The sequence below is a fragment of the Phocoena phocoena genome, chromosome 3 (genome assembly GCF_963924675.1).
Source record: "Phocoena phocoena chromosome 3, mPhoPho1.1, whole genome shotgun sequence".
NCBI lineage: Eukaryota > Metazoa > Chordata > Mammalia > Artiodactyla > Phocoenidae > Phocoena > Phocoena phocoena.
The window spans coordinates 89,433,943-89,451,472 of NC_089221.1; the positions used below are offsets into that span (position 1 = coordinate 89,433,943).

Genomic DNA, 17,530 nt, shown 5'->3' on the forward strand with positions numbered 1-17,530 from the left:
GCTCAGATTCCATTCCTAGCTGAAGAAAAACTCTTGATCTAGCCCAAAATATTTGAAGCTGGTGGTGAACTAATTCAAACCAGAGCAGCAGCAGAGGCAAGGCCCAACTTATTAACTACAGCCCCAATTCTAGCAGCCTGACAGAAAAAAGGAGTATGTGTTCCTCTTTCTTGAGGTAAATATTATTGAATTCAGATTCTACTGTTTTTTTATACAAACCATCTGGCACACAATCAAAGATTATATGGTCCACTAAAAAATAAGAAATGTGACCCACAGCTAAGAAAATAAGCAGACTCAGAGATGGCCCAGGTATTGGAATTATCAATGTCTTTAATGTAGCTTTTACAAAAATACTAAGGGATCTAATAGAAAAGATAGACAATGTATATGAAAAGATGGAGAAGTTCAGCAGCAATGTGAATGCTATAAAAAATAGAAATTCTAGAATGAAAAATATAGTATCAGCGCTGAGCAATTCATTAGATGTACTTGTCAGTAGACTGGACACAGCGAGGAAAATTATAGTGAGCTTTGAAGACAGGTTGACAGAAAGTATTCACAAAGAAGCAAAAAGAGAAAAATAGGTAATAGAGTGTTTGAGATCATGAGGTAATATCAAAAGGGCTAACATACATGTAATTAGAATCTAAGGAAGAAAGGAGAGAGGGAGGTGGGAGTAGAAACATATTTGAAGAGACAATGGTTGTTTTCCAACATTTTCAACCCACAGGTCCAGGAAATTTAACAGATCCCAAGCAGGATAATTAAAAGAAAAAAAATTACATGTACTTATTTCCTAGTTGATTATAAAAGCAGTGAGAGAAAAAAGAAACATTATGTATAGGGGAGTAATGACATGAATTCTAGCTGACTTCGTACCAGAAGCAATGGAGACCAGAAGACAAAGTGCTGGAAGAAAAAAAAAAGCCATCGACTTTTAATTCTATATCCTGTGAAAATATCCTTAAAAAAATAAAGGCAAGCAGCACTTTACGACCACTGGGATGATGATAATCAGAAAAACAGAAATAATAAGTGTTGGTGAGGATGTGGAAGCCACATCCGTTGCTGGTGGGAACGTAAAGTGGTGCAGCCACTGTGAAAGAAGTTTGGCTGTTCCTCAAAAAGGTAAATATAGAATTACCATGTGACCCAGCAATTCCACTCCTAAATAAATCCCTGAAAGAGTTGAAAACAGATACCCAAGTACATGTGTACGAATGTTTATAGCAGCACTATTCACAATAGCCAAAAGATGGAAGCAGCCCAAATGTCCTTGTCAATATTAGTAAAACCCAAATAATAATAATAGCTAATATTATAAGCATTCATTATGGTAAAGGAGAGAGGGAGGAGAAAAGAAGGGAAAATGGGAGGCAGAGAGGGAAGAGCGAGGAGAGATAAGGAAGCTGCTGTGAGAAAGATATGTTCAGCTTACACAGGTAATGGCAAAGGGATTATTTTGATCTGTTCAAAATAATTTATTAAATAGAATAACGAGCTTGGGAATAATGAATAATAATGATGAATAATGAATAATTTGTTAAATAGAATAATGAGCTTCGTGAGGGTGTGGCTGAAATTGGTAAAGTGCCTTGATTACTAGACATAGGGACCTCTAATGAAATACTTTCATTCTCATCGTAATGTATTCTTTGTTTAATAATTTATTAGTTTAAGCAAAGAAGATAAATGTACTGCCCTATTATTATATCCCTTAATTGTTTTAAAAGCAGAATTTTAGTTAAGATGTCTTGATAATTTAACTCATAGTACTGTAAGTTTTAAAAAACTGAAATGCACAGTTGCTTACTGAGCAAAATCTATTAGTACTTAAATTGTTGAGTCAGTGAGGTGCTCAAAAGGAAACTGTTTGGTGTACATCTTGCACTACTGGATACTTTATTAAAAGAATTATAATACGTTTTTGCTCATACATTTGAGAAAATCTCCATGGAACATGAATTATATTTCTATATTGAACAGGGAGGGAGCTGATTATAGCCTGAGGCTTGGGATTTATGTCCCTGGAGAAATCATTTAAGAAGATACAGAGTCAAGAAAGCAGGAAGAATGATAGAAAGCTTTACAACCTAGGTTTTGTTGAACTCCATTCTGTTTTACTATAAATTTCCTTAGCATCATTATTTTAAGACAAAATCTTAATCATTCAAATGTTCCTTTTGCACGTTTAGTTTCCAATTTCATTATTTCAAAATATGAAAATGCTTGACTTAGCAAGGGGGCTTTCTTTTAATAAATGTTCTTAATATGCAAGCATCAAAGAAAAAAAGACAGCATGACAAACTAGGTTACTAGACAGTGAATACTTCTAAAATGATTTCTCTTCAGTCAGAACCCAATTGCTAAAATAAATCAATTAGAAACTGTTTTATACTTAAATTGTATACCGTGATGGGATGGGAATAGAAACTGTATCCTTCATTCTCTCCAGCAAATCAGTATCTGCAAAAGACTAAGTTATTTGTTTATTTATAAATGCATTCCTTTTATGAAGGACATATTGATATTTGAAGTATTTCATTTATATTATAGAGTTATCAACAGTTGAGAATTTTTTTCAGGAGACATTCTTCTCTAGCATTATAATTTCCCTGTAGTTATTTCTCACAAAATCCCTCCAAATTTCATGGCTGCTTTGCATAAGTAGTCCCAGAGATATTTGGCCCTCAGCCTGGAGTTTGAGCATGAATGTTATCTTTTTCTTGAATCTTATTGCCTACTGACTTGAATAAGTATCTGACTGTTCCTACAGGGCCAAATAATCACTTTCATTGTTCCTTCTAATAATGTCATTAGATTGAGTTTATTTACGGAAGTCTGTAAGAAATAATATATGGTTATTGCTTCAACAAGGTATTATTAACAAAAAAGCGTTCCATTGTTACCTTTCACTCTCCGTAGTTCATCCTTCCATTGGGGAACAAGTTCTGAGGGTACCCTCAGGCAGGATATAACTAATTGTCCTAAGGGGAGTAACTCTGGTTGCCAGCCTGATGCAGTGGAGCTCTTCTATGAAAGTTTCATCAATAATCAATGCAATGCAAATGATTGGGGAGTTGAATAATGGTCACGAATTTTTTGAGATGAAGATTTTTATCTAGTCCAGTGTCCTCCTGTTTACTGATATGGAAACTTAAGAGCCACGATAGTTAAGTGATTTGCCCAGACTTATACTCTTTTTCCCTTCTGACATCAATAACCTTATTGTTTCTACCTTAGTGCCTCCTTTAAGAGCCTTGCTTTGAGAACTGTTGTGTGCTTTTTGGTTAAAGTTGTTCATTTTTAATTACCATGGCATCTAAATAGACTGTCATTTGGAAGAGCTGGGGTGTTTGGGATTTTTTAAAAAATCTATTTCTAGTGCTTGAGAAATCTTCTGAAATAAAAACATTTGGGAAGGCGAAAACTGTTAAAAAGGTATAGCCAAGATGTGGAGAATGGAAGAGTGGGGAGTAAGGCATATACAGCAGTTGTTTTGTAATTAAATTTATGAAGAGTATGTCACAACTACAGTACTATCTGAAATTTTCTGTTAGACTGGTTCCTTTTAGCTGTGTCTTCTTTTTTTCCTCTGAGTGCTAATATTTGGTTTTCTCTGTGTTTCCTTAGCATTTCTTGTTTTCTCTCATCTCATGAATTTCTATTTCTTTCTTATTTTTCCCCAAGTCATGACATTTATTGAGGGACCAGGAAAATAAAATGCTATAGAGTTCATATGCGTTTGGTTATTTTTCATTCTTAATGTTAGGAAGCTTACATTTTATTTACTTGGAAGACAGAGTGGATGGACATAAGCTGTGGATAAATACTGAAATACCTAGCATAACTGTGTATATACTGGATAGTTTACTGCTGCTGACGGCTTCTTTCTTAATCTCTCCAGGAAAGGAAGGAGAGGCTATCCAAATTTGAGTCTATTCGTCATTCAATTGCTGGAATCATTAGGTCTCCAAAGTCTGCACTGGGCTCTTCAACAGTAAGTAGGATGAACTCTCTATGCTACTGAAAATAGTCATTGTCTACCTTCTTTCTGATATACCAATGAATATAATATGTAAACTTGTATTTATGAATGGAAAGGTAAGTACACAATTTAACTTTTTGTGAGCATATGAGTCTGTGTATATATGTGTATATTAAAACCCCTAGTAACAGTGATGTAGGCAGGAAAGAAACTTGTATTGTAGATTTTCTGTACTACATATAAGTAGTTACAGGGAGTATTTTATGTACTTTGGGGATTTATTAGAAGAAAAATATAAACAAGTTTCTTTTACAGTGAAACATGTTTTTATAATAGGGATTATTGTATATGTATTTTTAAAATGTATCAGTTTATATGTGTGTTCATATCTTTAAGAACATTTTAATTAGGTAATTGAAGTCCGTTTGAAATTTGGGCTAGGCACATCGCAGTAATGCATAGAATATTAATTATCCCTAGTAATAGCAGCTATAGGCAAGCAAGATAAAAAGATAAAAAATATTCTTATCTCATTTATATATAAAATTATAAAGTAGTTTTCTTACTTCATGACCTATAAAACTAAATTATCAAACTTTTTATTCTAGCCATGCCTCATTCACAGTAGAGCTTTCTAATAGTATTTTATTGAATGATGGTTAAAACAATATTCAGTACAAATTAATTACATGCTTTTCCCCCCATCTTGTGAAGTTTCTACAGAATAATATCTTAATATCATTTCTTATTCTTTAAAAGTTCAGCTAAGACAATGTGACCTCCTCTTATTTAGAAAAAACAAGTGTTTCCTAACCTTAGATTAGTTAAATGTCCATTCACATTTTGGATTTATTTGTTCTAATTCCTTTTTAATATAAAACACATGTTCCCATATTTATTCCACTCAGGCAACAATCTTTTATGTACAATTGTGGCAAAGCGTCAAGTATTTTAATTAACAAAAAAGCAGGAAATTATATTTTTGTGTAAAAGAGATAGATTTTAACCTTTGATGCTGCCATTGTCACTTCTAATATGCTGAAGTGTTCTATGGGAGTAGAACTAATGCAGACCATCTCATATGGCATTAAATAGCAAGTGAAAATAAAAATAATTATGGGCAAGAGCTACATGATAGAGTAAGTCTCTTTCAAATCTTATCTCCTACTTTTGTTTTCTTAAATTTACAACTTTACAGATAAATACTAGTTCATAGGACTTGTTTTGTTATGATTTGACAGTCAAAATAAAGTATAGGAGACTTGATTAAGAGTTTATAAGAAGTTTCAGAGACTCTATGAAGAGAGTCTTTTGATAACTTTTATTAGAAGAAAAAAGAAAAACAGGTCTAAAAAAGGAAATATTTAAAAACAGTTTTTTAAAAAACAAATGTAGTTCTTGAGAAGAAATGTTCAGATACCTCAGTGAACCGTTTATAAAATTATTTAACATTAAAATGAGTCAGTGAAACACAGGACATAATTAAGTTGTAATTAACTCACCTTTATTTCACTTAGGTCAGAGGTCTTTGTGCCAGCACCTAATAGCTGATTTGTGAAAGGTGTCCCCCACCATTTTTTCTTCCTGTGTGCTGTTAGAGATCAAGCTTCACTTGAGTAAAATGTCTGAAATACTTGAGAGCCAAGGCTCATTATAAACTCAAGGTTTCCTTTAGTTTTATTCTTAGATGGAAATGTAGGAGAGTGGAATTTAGAGCTTAAAAAATTTAGCTAATGACAGAAAAATAAGAATTCTATGGGAATGGGGTACCATTTCCCATGTTTGTTTTTTTCCCTACATTACTTTGAAGTTCATTGTTATGGAAGTTCAGCTTTTGGCTCTAGACAGAGCCAGTTTTGATAAATCAGGGTTGATCTGAGGACGAGAGAGTTTTTCTCTTTCAAGACATACTAATTTACATCTAAAATAAAAAAAATCCTATTTGTTCATTAAGATGAAGTTGTATAGGGTTGGCACTCCTAAAAGTGTGTCAGGTATAGTATGTACAATCTTCATAATTAATTGGTATAAACCATAACTTTTTGAATATCTGAACATATTTGCATATTGTTTTCTCCACTTAAAAGTAATATTATTATAAGTAATTTTACTTAATAAAATTCTTAAGTAATTTTACTGAAGAATAAAATTACTTTATTCTTCAGTAAAATTACTAAATTGACAGTGATTGAGATAGGTTAAAATTTGGTGTTTACAAACTGCTTTTACCTGAAATGAAGTGCCTTTCCTACAAAACATGTGCCTCATTCAGATATACATTTTTAATAAATTTATGAACATCTTTGAAGCTATGAAATGCCCATTTCATTTAAGAATATGTTCCCTCTGTTAATTGAGAATTCTAGGGAACGGTCACTTCTCCTCCAGTTGATCACATTTTTATCTTCATGATTAAGGCAATCATTATCTCCATCAGTTAAATGCCCTTTGATATTGCCTGATTTATTCAGAAATTTCATGAACTAAAAAGATTGAGATAGTCTGTAGTTTATGATGTGTGGTACACTATGAATAAAGGTACAGAACTATTTCTGTGGTGTTAGATATCCTATTTATTTGAAGAAGATTTTCCCCTCGACTACAGAGGTAACTGAGGTTTTAAGTCACTGCGAATGTGAAGGTTTCAGGTATTAAGTATGATAATCTAAGATGGATAAAATCTAGAGGCTCCTTAATTGTAATTTAAAATTTTTTTTCTGACATAATTTAGTATTTTTTGGAGTATTCTAGTTTGGTAAAGGTAACATAGAGGAAGGAAAATTTTTAATTGCTATAAATGATTTTTTTCTTCATAAAAAACATTTTTTAAAAACCCTGCAAAATGGCAGACTTACGCCTATTTAAATTATTTTATTGTGATATACTTCACGCAACACAAAAATCAGCATTTCAAAGTGTACACACAGTGGTTTTAGTATATTCATTATGTTGTGCAACCATCAACACTATAGAATTCCTGAACCTTTCAATCTCCGCAATAAGCAACTGCATTTCTGTTGGCAATTAGTTTTAATTCCCCCCCTTTTCAATTTTCTGGTAATCACTCATCTATTTTTTCATCCCTATGGATTTGCCTATTCTGGACATTTCACATAAAAAGAGTCACACAATATGTGACCTTTTTTGTCTAGTTTCTTTCAACTTAGTGTAATGTTTTCAAGGTTCATCCATGTTGTAGCATGTATCAATACTTCATTCCTTTTTATGACTGAATAATCCCTTGTATGGATTTATCATATATAGTTTATCCATTCATCAGCTGATGGACATTTGGGTTGTTCCATCTTTGGCTATTATGAATAATGCTGCAATGAACATTCACATGCAAGTTTTTAAGTGAATGTATGTTTTCAGTTCTTTCAGTTATATACCGAGGAATTGCTGGGTTGTGTGGTAATACTATGTTTAGGTTTTTGAGGAACTGCCAAACTGTTTTCCACAGTGGTTGCAACATTTTGCGTTCCCACCAGCAATGTATATAATGCATGAGTTTTCCAATTTCTCTACAGTCTCAACACTTGTTATTTTTTCATTTTTTAAAAATTGTAGGCATCCTAGTAAATATGAAGTGGTATCTCATTGTAGTTTTATTTACATTTTCCTGATGACTAATGATGTTGAGCATCTTTTAATGTGATTATTGGTCACTTGCATATGTTCTTCAGAGATATTACTGTTCATATCCTTTGCACACGTTTTAATTGGTGGTATTTTTCATTGTTGAGTTATGAGTTCTTTATATATTCAGGATACAAGCCCCTTTTCAGATATATAACTTGAAAAAAATTTTTCTCATTTTGTGAATTGTCTTTTCATTTTCTTGGTAATGTTCTTTGACACACAAAAGTTTTAAATTTTGCCAAAGTCCAATTTATCTAATTTTCTTTCATTTCACATGCTTTTGGTGTTGTATCTAAAAAACCATTGACTAATGCAAGGTCATGCCAGTTTTCACCTGTGTTTCCTTCTATAGTTTTATAGTTTTAGCTTTTACATGTAGGTCTTTGATCCATTACAAGTTAATAGCTGTGTATGGTGTGAGGTAGACATCCAAATTCATTTTTTTTCTGTGTGGAAGCATGTTTAATTTAAAATCTTAAAAAAGCAGCAACTATGAAATCACTGTTTCTTTACTCAAATAAACATACAAAAATTGGAACTAGAGAGCATAATTTTAGATAAAATAAAACAATTAATTGCATTATACATAGGGAAATGAATTAATCACGATAATATTTCCATTGAACTTATCATAGCTACTTATTTTACCATTCTTTTTACAGTGTGACTAAAATGTAGAGCTATCTGTGAAGACAGTCTAATGGAACACTTTGATCAACAGTGTTGCTAGAAGGAAGAATGTTAGATAATTAGCTTTAGATGAATCTGGCTTTAACTGAATACAGTATCTGATGTCAGCTCCAAGCATGTTTTCTTTTTTTTCCACTGTACTAAAAGAGTTAAATAACCTATCCATAGTACCTCCACGTACTGAGGTCTGCTCCACAGCCAGCATCTTTCCATGCTTCAGGAGGTTATAAATTTGCATTGAGGACTATTTCTCCTAGACTGCTTCTGAAGTCAAGGACAGAGGTGTTAGACAGGATTCATAGTATAATCTGAAAGCCTACTGGCAATCAAGAGGGTCCATTTCCATTGAAAATCTTTCAAACCACAATATATTTGATGAGATCTGTTCTAGTCATGTCAAGAATACTGCCCTTTCTCCAGAGCCATTGCTTTACTGCAGAATTTTTGTTATAAGTGGCTGAGCAAACAGTTTGTTCCATCTTACAGCCCCTTGTGAGTACTAGTTGTTCACTGATCTGTGGAGTACAAAACACCCTTATAATAGTAGCACTCTTTGAAAAATGTTCTTTAAAACCAGAATAAAGCACATTTTGCTCCAGATAATTGTTCTTTACATGTCAGAAGAATTATTATTCTTTTGTCTCTTTAAAATTAATATTTTTCTGGATTCTGTTGACATATAGTTTATTTTAATTTTTGAATTACTTTGCATTTGAATTTAGAAAATAAAAATACTGAAAAATAAAGATGTGCATCCATTATATATAATAATATAGTAAATAAGATTTGTTTATTTGCTTCTATTTAGAAAATTAGCAAACTATCATTTAGCTGTGTTTAAGTTGTATATCAGTTATCATGTTGGTATTGTAACACTTGGCTTCCACCATTGGCATAGGGCAATATAGTTATTTTCATTCATAACATAATAAATTGCTTTTTTTTTTAGTGTTTTCCTTTGTGTCTAGCAGAACAACCTTGTACTTCTTCTGACAAGGCGTGTTGTTAAGTTCAGCTTAAATATTATGTATTTTAAACCTTGGCTGTCTCCCTTTATTCTGAAGGTCTTAGTATTTATTTATTTATTTATTTAGCCCAGACACTCAGATGTAGAAAAATGAGAAACAAGAGAAAATAAAAATTAAATTTCTTACATCATATCACTGACATAAATACACTGAATTCTCCAATATAGTTAGCCATGTTTAGGAAAACTAAATATTATTCTCAGAGTTGCAAGTTTTGAATCACTAGTATTATCATACATAACTTTTCAAGAAGAGCTTATCAGGATTTATTTTCTTTAATTTCATTATATAGAGAGTAAATCTGTACTTTTATGTGTTTGCTCAAATGCTTAAAACAAATAACCCACATCATGTCAGAATGATGCTATATTCTATATACGCAATCCCAACTTGATGATAAATGTTTAAATTTACTGAGCTATGATTTCATACTGACTCATTAGAATGATCTGGTAATAGTTTTAGTTGAGATGTGTAGTATAACATTGACACTGAATAGTTAATGGACTAAAATGTTATTGTTGATACTGTGGCACATTTTATATGTAATATTGCATGAAATTAAGGTAAGGATATTTGATACAGAAAAAATAAAGCTGTAGAAAAAATTGCAGTGATATGGGATGAGGGAGAATGAATCAAAGTCACAAGCACAATTGGAAAAAGTAAATGGATAAAAAAGATAAAGAAAAAAGAATGATTACTAATAAAGAGAAGATGAGTAAGGGAACTAAAGCAGGGGAAAAAAAGAGCAAAGTGAGGGGAAATCAGAAGGTAGTGGAGGAAGCAGAAGTGTGAGACCAAAAATGAATGACTTTTAAGAAAATATATTTTGCTAGATATAGTGTCTCTTGTTAGAGATCCGAGAAGGTGCGTAAAAAGGCAATCGGGAGTGGGGGGGGAGACCTTCAAGATGGCGAAAGAGTAAGATGCGGAGATCACCTTCCTCCCCACAAATACATCAGAAATACATCTACATGTGGAACAACTCCTACAGAATACCTACTGAACGCTAGCAGAAGACCTCAGACGTCCCAAAAGGCAAGAAAGACCCTAGGTACCTGGGTAGGGCAAAAGAAAAAAGAAGAAACAAAGACAAAAGAATATGGATGGGACCTGCACCAATGGGAGGGAGCTGTGAAGGAGGAAAAGTTTCCACACACTAAGAAGCCCCTTCATTGGCAGAGACTGTGGGGGGTGGAGGGGGGAAGCTTCAGAGCCACGGAGGAGAGCCAGCAACAGGGGTGTGGAGGGCAAAAGGGAGAGATTCCTGCACAGAGGATTGGTGCCAACCAGCACTCACCAGCCCAAGAAGCTTGTCTGCTGACCCACCGGGGCCGGGGGTTGCTGGGAGCTGAAGCTCGGATCCCAGGGAGAGGACTGGGGTTGGCTGCGTGAACACAGCCTGAAGGGGGCTAGTTCACCACAACTAGCTGGGAGGGAGTCCGGGAAAAAGTCTGGAGCTGCCGAAGAGGCAAGAGACCATTGTTTCTGGGTGCTCCAGGAGAGGGGATTCAGAGCACAGCATAAACGAGCTCCAGAGACTGGCTTGAGCCGTGGCTATCAGTGTGGACCCCAGAGATGGGCATGAAATGCTAAGGCTGCTGCTGTAGCCAACAAGAAGCCTGTGTGCAAGCACAGGTCACTATCCACACCTCCCCTATTGGGAGGTTATGCAGCCCGCCACTGCCAGGGTCCCGTGATCCAGGGACAATTTCCCTGGGAGAATGCACGGCGCGCCTCAGGCTGGTGCAACATCACGCTGGCCTCTGCCGCCACAGGCTCGCCCTGCACTCCGTACCCTTCCCTCCTCCCGGCCTTACTGAGCCAGAGCCCTCGAATCAGCTGCTGCTTTAACCCCGTCCTGTCTGAGCGAAGAACAGATGCCCTTAGGTGACCTGCACACAGAGGCGGGGCCAAATCCAAAGCTGAACCCCAGGAGCTGTGCGAACAAAGAAGAGAAAGGGAAATCTCTCCCAGCAGGCTCAGGAGCAGCAGAATAAATCTCCACAATCAACTTGATGAACCCTGCACCTGTGGAATACCTGAGTGGACAAGAAATCAGCCCAAAATTGAGGCAGTGGACTTTGGGAGCAACAATATATATATATTTTTTCCTTTTTCTCTTTTTGTGAGTGTGTATGTGTATGCTTCTGTGTGTGATGTTGTCTGTATAGCTTTGCTTTTACCATTTGTCGTAGGGTTCTGTCTGTCAGTTCTTTGTTTTTCTTCTTTTTTGAATCACTTTTTAATTTTTTTATTTTTAATATTTGCTATTTTAATAACTATATTTTATTTTATTCTATCTTCCTTTCTTTTTTTCTCTCTTTTCTTCTGAGCCGTGTGGCTGACAGGATCTTGGTGCTCTGGCCAGGTGTCAGGCCTCTGCCTCTGAGGTGGGAGAGCCAAGTTCAGGACATTGGTCCCCCAGAGACCTCCCAGCTCCACGTAATATCAGATGGCAAAAGCTCTCCCAGAGATCTCCATCTCAACGCTAAGACCCAGCTCCACTCAACGACCAGCAAGCTACAGTGCTGGACACGCTATGCCAAACAACTAGCAAGACAGGAGCACAACCCCACCCATTAGCAGAGAGGCTGCCTAAAATCATACTAAGGTCACAGACACCCCAAAAATACACCACTGGATGTGGACCTGCCCACCAGAAAGACAAGATCCAGCCTCATCCACCAGAACACAGGCACTAGTCCCCTCCACCAGGAAGCCTACACAACCCACTGAACCAAACTTAGCTGCTGGGGGCCAATAGCAAAAACAACAGGAAGTATGAACCTACAGCCTGCAAAAAGGAGATCCCAAACACAGTAAGTTAAGCAAAATGAGAAGACAGAGAAACACATGACAGATGAAGGAGCAAGGTAAAAACCCACCAGACGAAACAAATGAAGAGGAAATAGGCAGTCTACCTAAAAAGAATTCAGAGTAATGATAGTAAAGATGATCCAAAATCTTGGAAATAGAATGGAGAAAATACAAGAAACGTTCAATAAGGACCTATAAGAACTAAAGAGCAAACAATGATGAACAACACAATAAATGAAATTAAAAATTCTCTAGAAGGGATCAATCAATGGTTAAGTGACCTGGGAGATAAAATAGTGGAAATAACTACTGCAGAGCAGAATAAAGAAAAAAGAATGAAAAGAATTGAGGACAGTCTCAGAGACCTCTGGGACAACATTAAACCCACCAACATTTGAATTATAGGGGTTCCAGAAAAAGAATAGGAAAAGAAAGGGATTGAGAAAATATTTGAAGAGATTATAGTTGAAAACTTCCCTAATATGGGAAAGGAAATAGTTAATCAAGTCCAGGAAGCACAGAGAGTCCCATACAGGATAAATCCAAGGAGAAACACACCAAGACACATATTAATCAAACTTTCAGAAATTAAATACAAAGAAAAAATATTAAAAGCAGCAAGAGAAAAACAACAACATACACGGGAATCCCCATAAGGTTAACAGCTGATCTTCCAGCAGAAACTCTGCAAGCCAGAAGGAAGTGGCAGGACATATTTAAAGTGATGAAACGGAAGAACCTACAACCAAGATTGCTCTAGCCAGCAAGGATCTCATTCAGATTTGATGGGGAAATTAAAACCTTTACAGACAAGCAAAAGCTGAGAGAGTTCAGCACCACCAAACCAGCTTTACAACAAATGCTAAAGGAACTTCTCTAGGCAGGAAACACAAGAGAAGGAAAAGACCTACAATAACAAACCCCAAACAATTAAGAAAATACTAATAGAAACATACATATCAATAATTACCTGTAATGTAAATGGATTAAGTGCTCCAACCAAAAGGCATAGACTGGCTGAATGGATACAAAAACAAGACCTGTATATATGCTGTCTACAGGAGACCCACTTTAGACCTAGTGACACGTACAGACTGAAAGTGAGGAGCTGGAAGAAGATATTCCATGCAAATGGAAATCAAAAGAAAGCTGGAGTAGTGATTCTCCTATCAGACAAAATAGATTTTAAAATAAAGACTATTAGAAGAGACAAAGAAAGACACTACATAATAATCAAGGGATCAGTCCAAGAAGAAGATATAACAATTGTAAATATTTATGCACCCAACATAGGAGCACCTCAATACATAAGGCAAATGCTAACAGCCATATAAGGGGAAATCAGAAGTAACACAATCATAGTAGAGCACTTTAACACCCCACTTTCACCAATGGACAGATTATCTAAAATGAAAATAAATAAGGAAACACAAGCTTTAAATGACACATTAGACAAGATGGACTTAATTGACATTTATAGGACATTCCATCCAAAAACAACAGAATACACTTTCTTCTCAAGTGCTCATGGTACTTTCTCCAGGATAGATCATATCTTGGGTCACAAATCAAGCCTTGGTAAATTTGAGAAAATTGTAATCATATGAAGTATCTTTTCCGACCACAACGCTATCAGACTAAATATTGATTACAGGAAAAAATCTGTAAAAAATACAAACACATGGAGGCTAAACAATATACTACTTAATAACCAAGAGATCACTGAAGAAACCAAAGAGGAAATCAAAAAATACCTAGAAACAAATGACACTGAAAACATGACGACCCAAAACCTATGGGATACAGCAAACGCAGTTCTAAGAGGGAAGTTTATAGCAATACAGCCCTACCTCAAGAAACAAGAAACATTTCCAATAAACAACCTAACCTTACACTTAAAGCAATTAGAGAAAGAAGAACAAAAAACCCCCAAAGTTAGCCGAAGGAAAGAAATCATAAAGATCAGATCAGAAATAAATGAAAAAGGAAATGAAGGAAATAATAGCAAAGATCAATAAAACTAAAAGCTGGTCGTTTGAGAAGATGAACAAAATTGATAATCCATTAGCCAGACTCATGAAGAAAAAAAAGGAGAAGACTCAAATCAGTAGAATTAGAAATGAAAAAGGAGAAGTAACAACTGACACTGCAGAAATAAAAAGGATCATGGGAGGTTACTACAAGCAACTATATGCCAATAAAATGGACAACCTGGAAGAAATGGACACATTATTAGAAGAACACAGCCTTCCAAGACAAAACCAGGAAGAAAAAGAAAATATAAACAGACCAATCACAAGCACTGAAATTGAGACTGTGCTTAAAAATCTTCTAATAAACAAAAGCCCAGAACCAGATGGCTTCCCAGGCGAATTCTATCAAACATTTAGAGAAGAGCTAACACCTATCCTTCTCAAACTCTTCCAAAATATAGCAGAGGGAGGAACACTCCCAAATTCATTCTATGAGGTCACCATCACCCTGATACCAAAACCAGACAAAGGTGTCACAAAGAAAGAAACTACAGGCCAATATCACTGGTGAACATAGATGCAAAAATCCTCAACAAAATACTAGCAAACAGAATCCAACAGCACAGTAAAAGGATCATACACCATGATCAAGTGGGGTTTATCCCAGGAATGCAAGGATTCTTCAATATATGCAAATCAATCAGTGTGATACACCATATTAACAAATTGAAGGAGAAAAAACATATGATCATCTTAATAGATGCAGAGAAAGCCTTCGACAAAATTCAACAGCCATTTATGATAAAAACTCTCCAGAAAGTAGGCATAGAGGGAACTTACTTCAACATAATAAAGGCCATATATGACAAACACACAGCCATCATCGTTCTCAATGGTGAAAAAGTTAAACCATTGCCACTCATATCAGGAGCAAGACAAGGTTGCCCACTCTCAGCCCCAGTATTCAACAGACTTTTGGACGTTTTAGCAACAGCAATCAGAGAAAAAAAGAGAAATAAAAGGCATCCACATCAGAAAAGAAGAAGTAAAGCTATCACTGTTTGCTGATGACATGATACTATACATAGAGAATCCTAAAGATGCAACCAGAAAACTACTAGAGCTAATCAATGAATTTGGTAAAGTAGCAGGATACAAAATTAATGCACAGAAATCTCTGGCATTCCTATACAATAATGGTGAAAAATCTGAAAGTGAAATCAAGAAAACACTCCTATTCACCATTGCAACAAAAAGAATAAAAAACCTAGGAATAAACCTACCTAAGGAGACAAAAGACCTGTATGCAGAAAATTATAAGACACTGATGAAAGAAATTAAAGATGATAAAAACAGATGGAGAGATATACCATGCTCTTGGATTGGAAGAATCAACATTGTGAAAATGACTCTACTACCCAAAGCAATCTACAGATTCAATGCAATCCCTATCAAAGTACCAATGGCATTTTTCACAGAACTAGAACAAAAAATTGCCCAATTTGTATGGAAACACAAAAGACCCTGAATAGCCAAATCAATCTTGAGAAAGAAAAATGGAGCTGGAGGAATCAGGCTCCCTGACTTCAGACTGTATTACAAAGCTGCAGTTATCAAGACAGTATGGTACTGGCACAAAAACAGAAATATAGATCATTGGAATAGGATAGTAAGCCCAGAGATAAACCCATGCACATATGGTCACCTTATCTTTGATAAAGGAGGCAAGAATATAGAGTGGAGAAAAGACAGCCTCTTCAATAAGTTGTGCTGGGTAAACTGGACAGCTACATGTAAAAGAATGAAATTAGAACACTCCCTAACACCATACGCAAAAATAAGCTCAAAATGGATTAAAGACCTAAATGTAAGGCCAGACACTATCAAACTTTAGAGGAAAACATAGGCAGAACACTCTATGACATAGAGGAAAACATAGGCAGAACACTCTATGACATAGATCACAGCAAGATCCTTTTTGACCCACCTCCTAGAGAAATGGAAATAAAAACAAAAATAAACAAGTGAGACCTAATGAAACTTAAAAGGTTTTGCACAGCAAAGGAAACCATAAACAAGAGGAAAAAGACAACCCTTAGAATGGGAGAAAATATTTGCAAATGAAGCAACTGACAAAGGATTAATCTCCAAAATTTACAAGCAGCTCATGCAACTCAATATCAAAAAAACAAACAACCCAATCCAAAAATGGGCAGAAGACCTAAATAGACATTTCTCCAAAGAAGATATACAGATTGCCAACAAACACATGAAAGAATTCTCAATATCTTTAATCCTTAGAGAAATGCAAATCAAAACTACAATGAGGTATCACCTCACACCAGTTAGAATGGCCATCATCAAAAAATGTACAAACAATGAATGCTGGAAAGGGTGTGGAGAAAAGGGAACCCTCTTTCACTGTTGGTGGGAATGTAAATTGATACACCCACTATGCAGAACAGTATCGAGGTTCCTTAAAATAGTAAAAATAGAACTACCATCTGACCCAGTAATCCCATTACTGGGCATATACCCTGAGAAAACCATAATTCAAAAAGAGTCATGTACCGCAATGTTCATTGCAGCTCTATTTACAATAGCCAGGACATGGAAGCAACTTAAGTTTCCATTGACAGATGAATGGATAAAGGAGATGTGGCAGGTATATATAATGGAATATTACTCAGCTATAAAAAGAAACGAAATTGAGTTATTTGTAGTGAGGTGGATGGACCTAGAGTCTGTCATACAGAGTGAAGTAAGTCAGAAAGAGAAAAACAAATACCGTATGCTAACACATATATATGGAATCTGAAAGAAAAAAATGTTTCTGAAGAATCTAGAGGGAGGACAGGAATAAAGATGCAGACGTAAAGAATGGCCTTGTGGGGCTTCCCTGGTGGCGCAGTGGTTGGGAGTCCGCCTGCCGATGCAGGGGACACGGGTTCGTGCCCCGGTCTGGGAAGATCCCACATGCCGCGGAGCGGCTGCGCCCGTGAGCCATGGCCGCAGAGCCTGCGCGTCCGGAGCCTGCGCTCCGCAACGGGAGAGGCCACAGCAGTGAGAGGCCCGCGTACCGGGAAAAAAAAAAAAAAAGAATGGCCTTGTGGACTGGGTAGGGGGAACAGTAAGCTGGGACAAAGTGAGCGAGTGTCATGGGCTTATATATACTTTGAAATGTAAAATAGATAGCTAGTGGGAAGCAGCCACATAGCACAGGGAGATCAGCTCGGTGCTTTGTGACCACCTAGAGGGGTGGGAAAGGGAGGGTGGGAGGGAGATGCAAGAGTGAGGAGATATGGGGATATATGTATATGTATAGCTGATTCACTTTGTTATAAAGCAGAAACTAACACACCATTGTAAAGCAATTCTACTCC

The 17,530-nt window shown here is 35.9% G+C and overlaps 1 protein-coding gene across 3 annotated transcripts in view; it reads left to right on the plus strand.

Annotated features, from left to right (window-relative positions):
- Window positions 1-17,530, plus strand: part of FER (FER tyrosine kinase) — a 477,172-nt gene that overhangs the window by 216,087 nt on the left and 243,555 nt on the right. For all 3 annotated transcript variants that reach the window (XM_065874932.1, XM_065874931.1, XM_065874933.1), the window contains one exon: window positions 3,911-4,003. In XM_065874932.1, coding sequence (XP_065731004.1) covers window positions 3,911-4,003 — 93 coding nt within the window. The remainder of the gene's footprint in view (window positions 1-3,910; window positions 4,004-17,530) is intronic.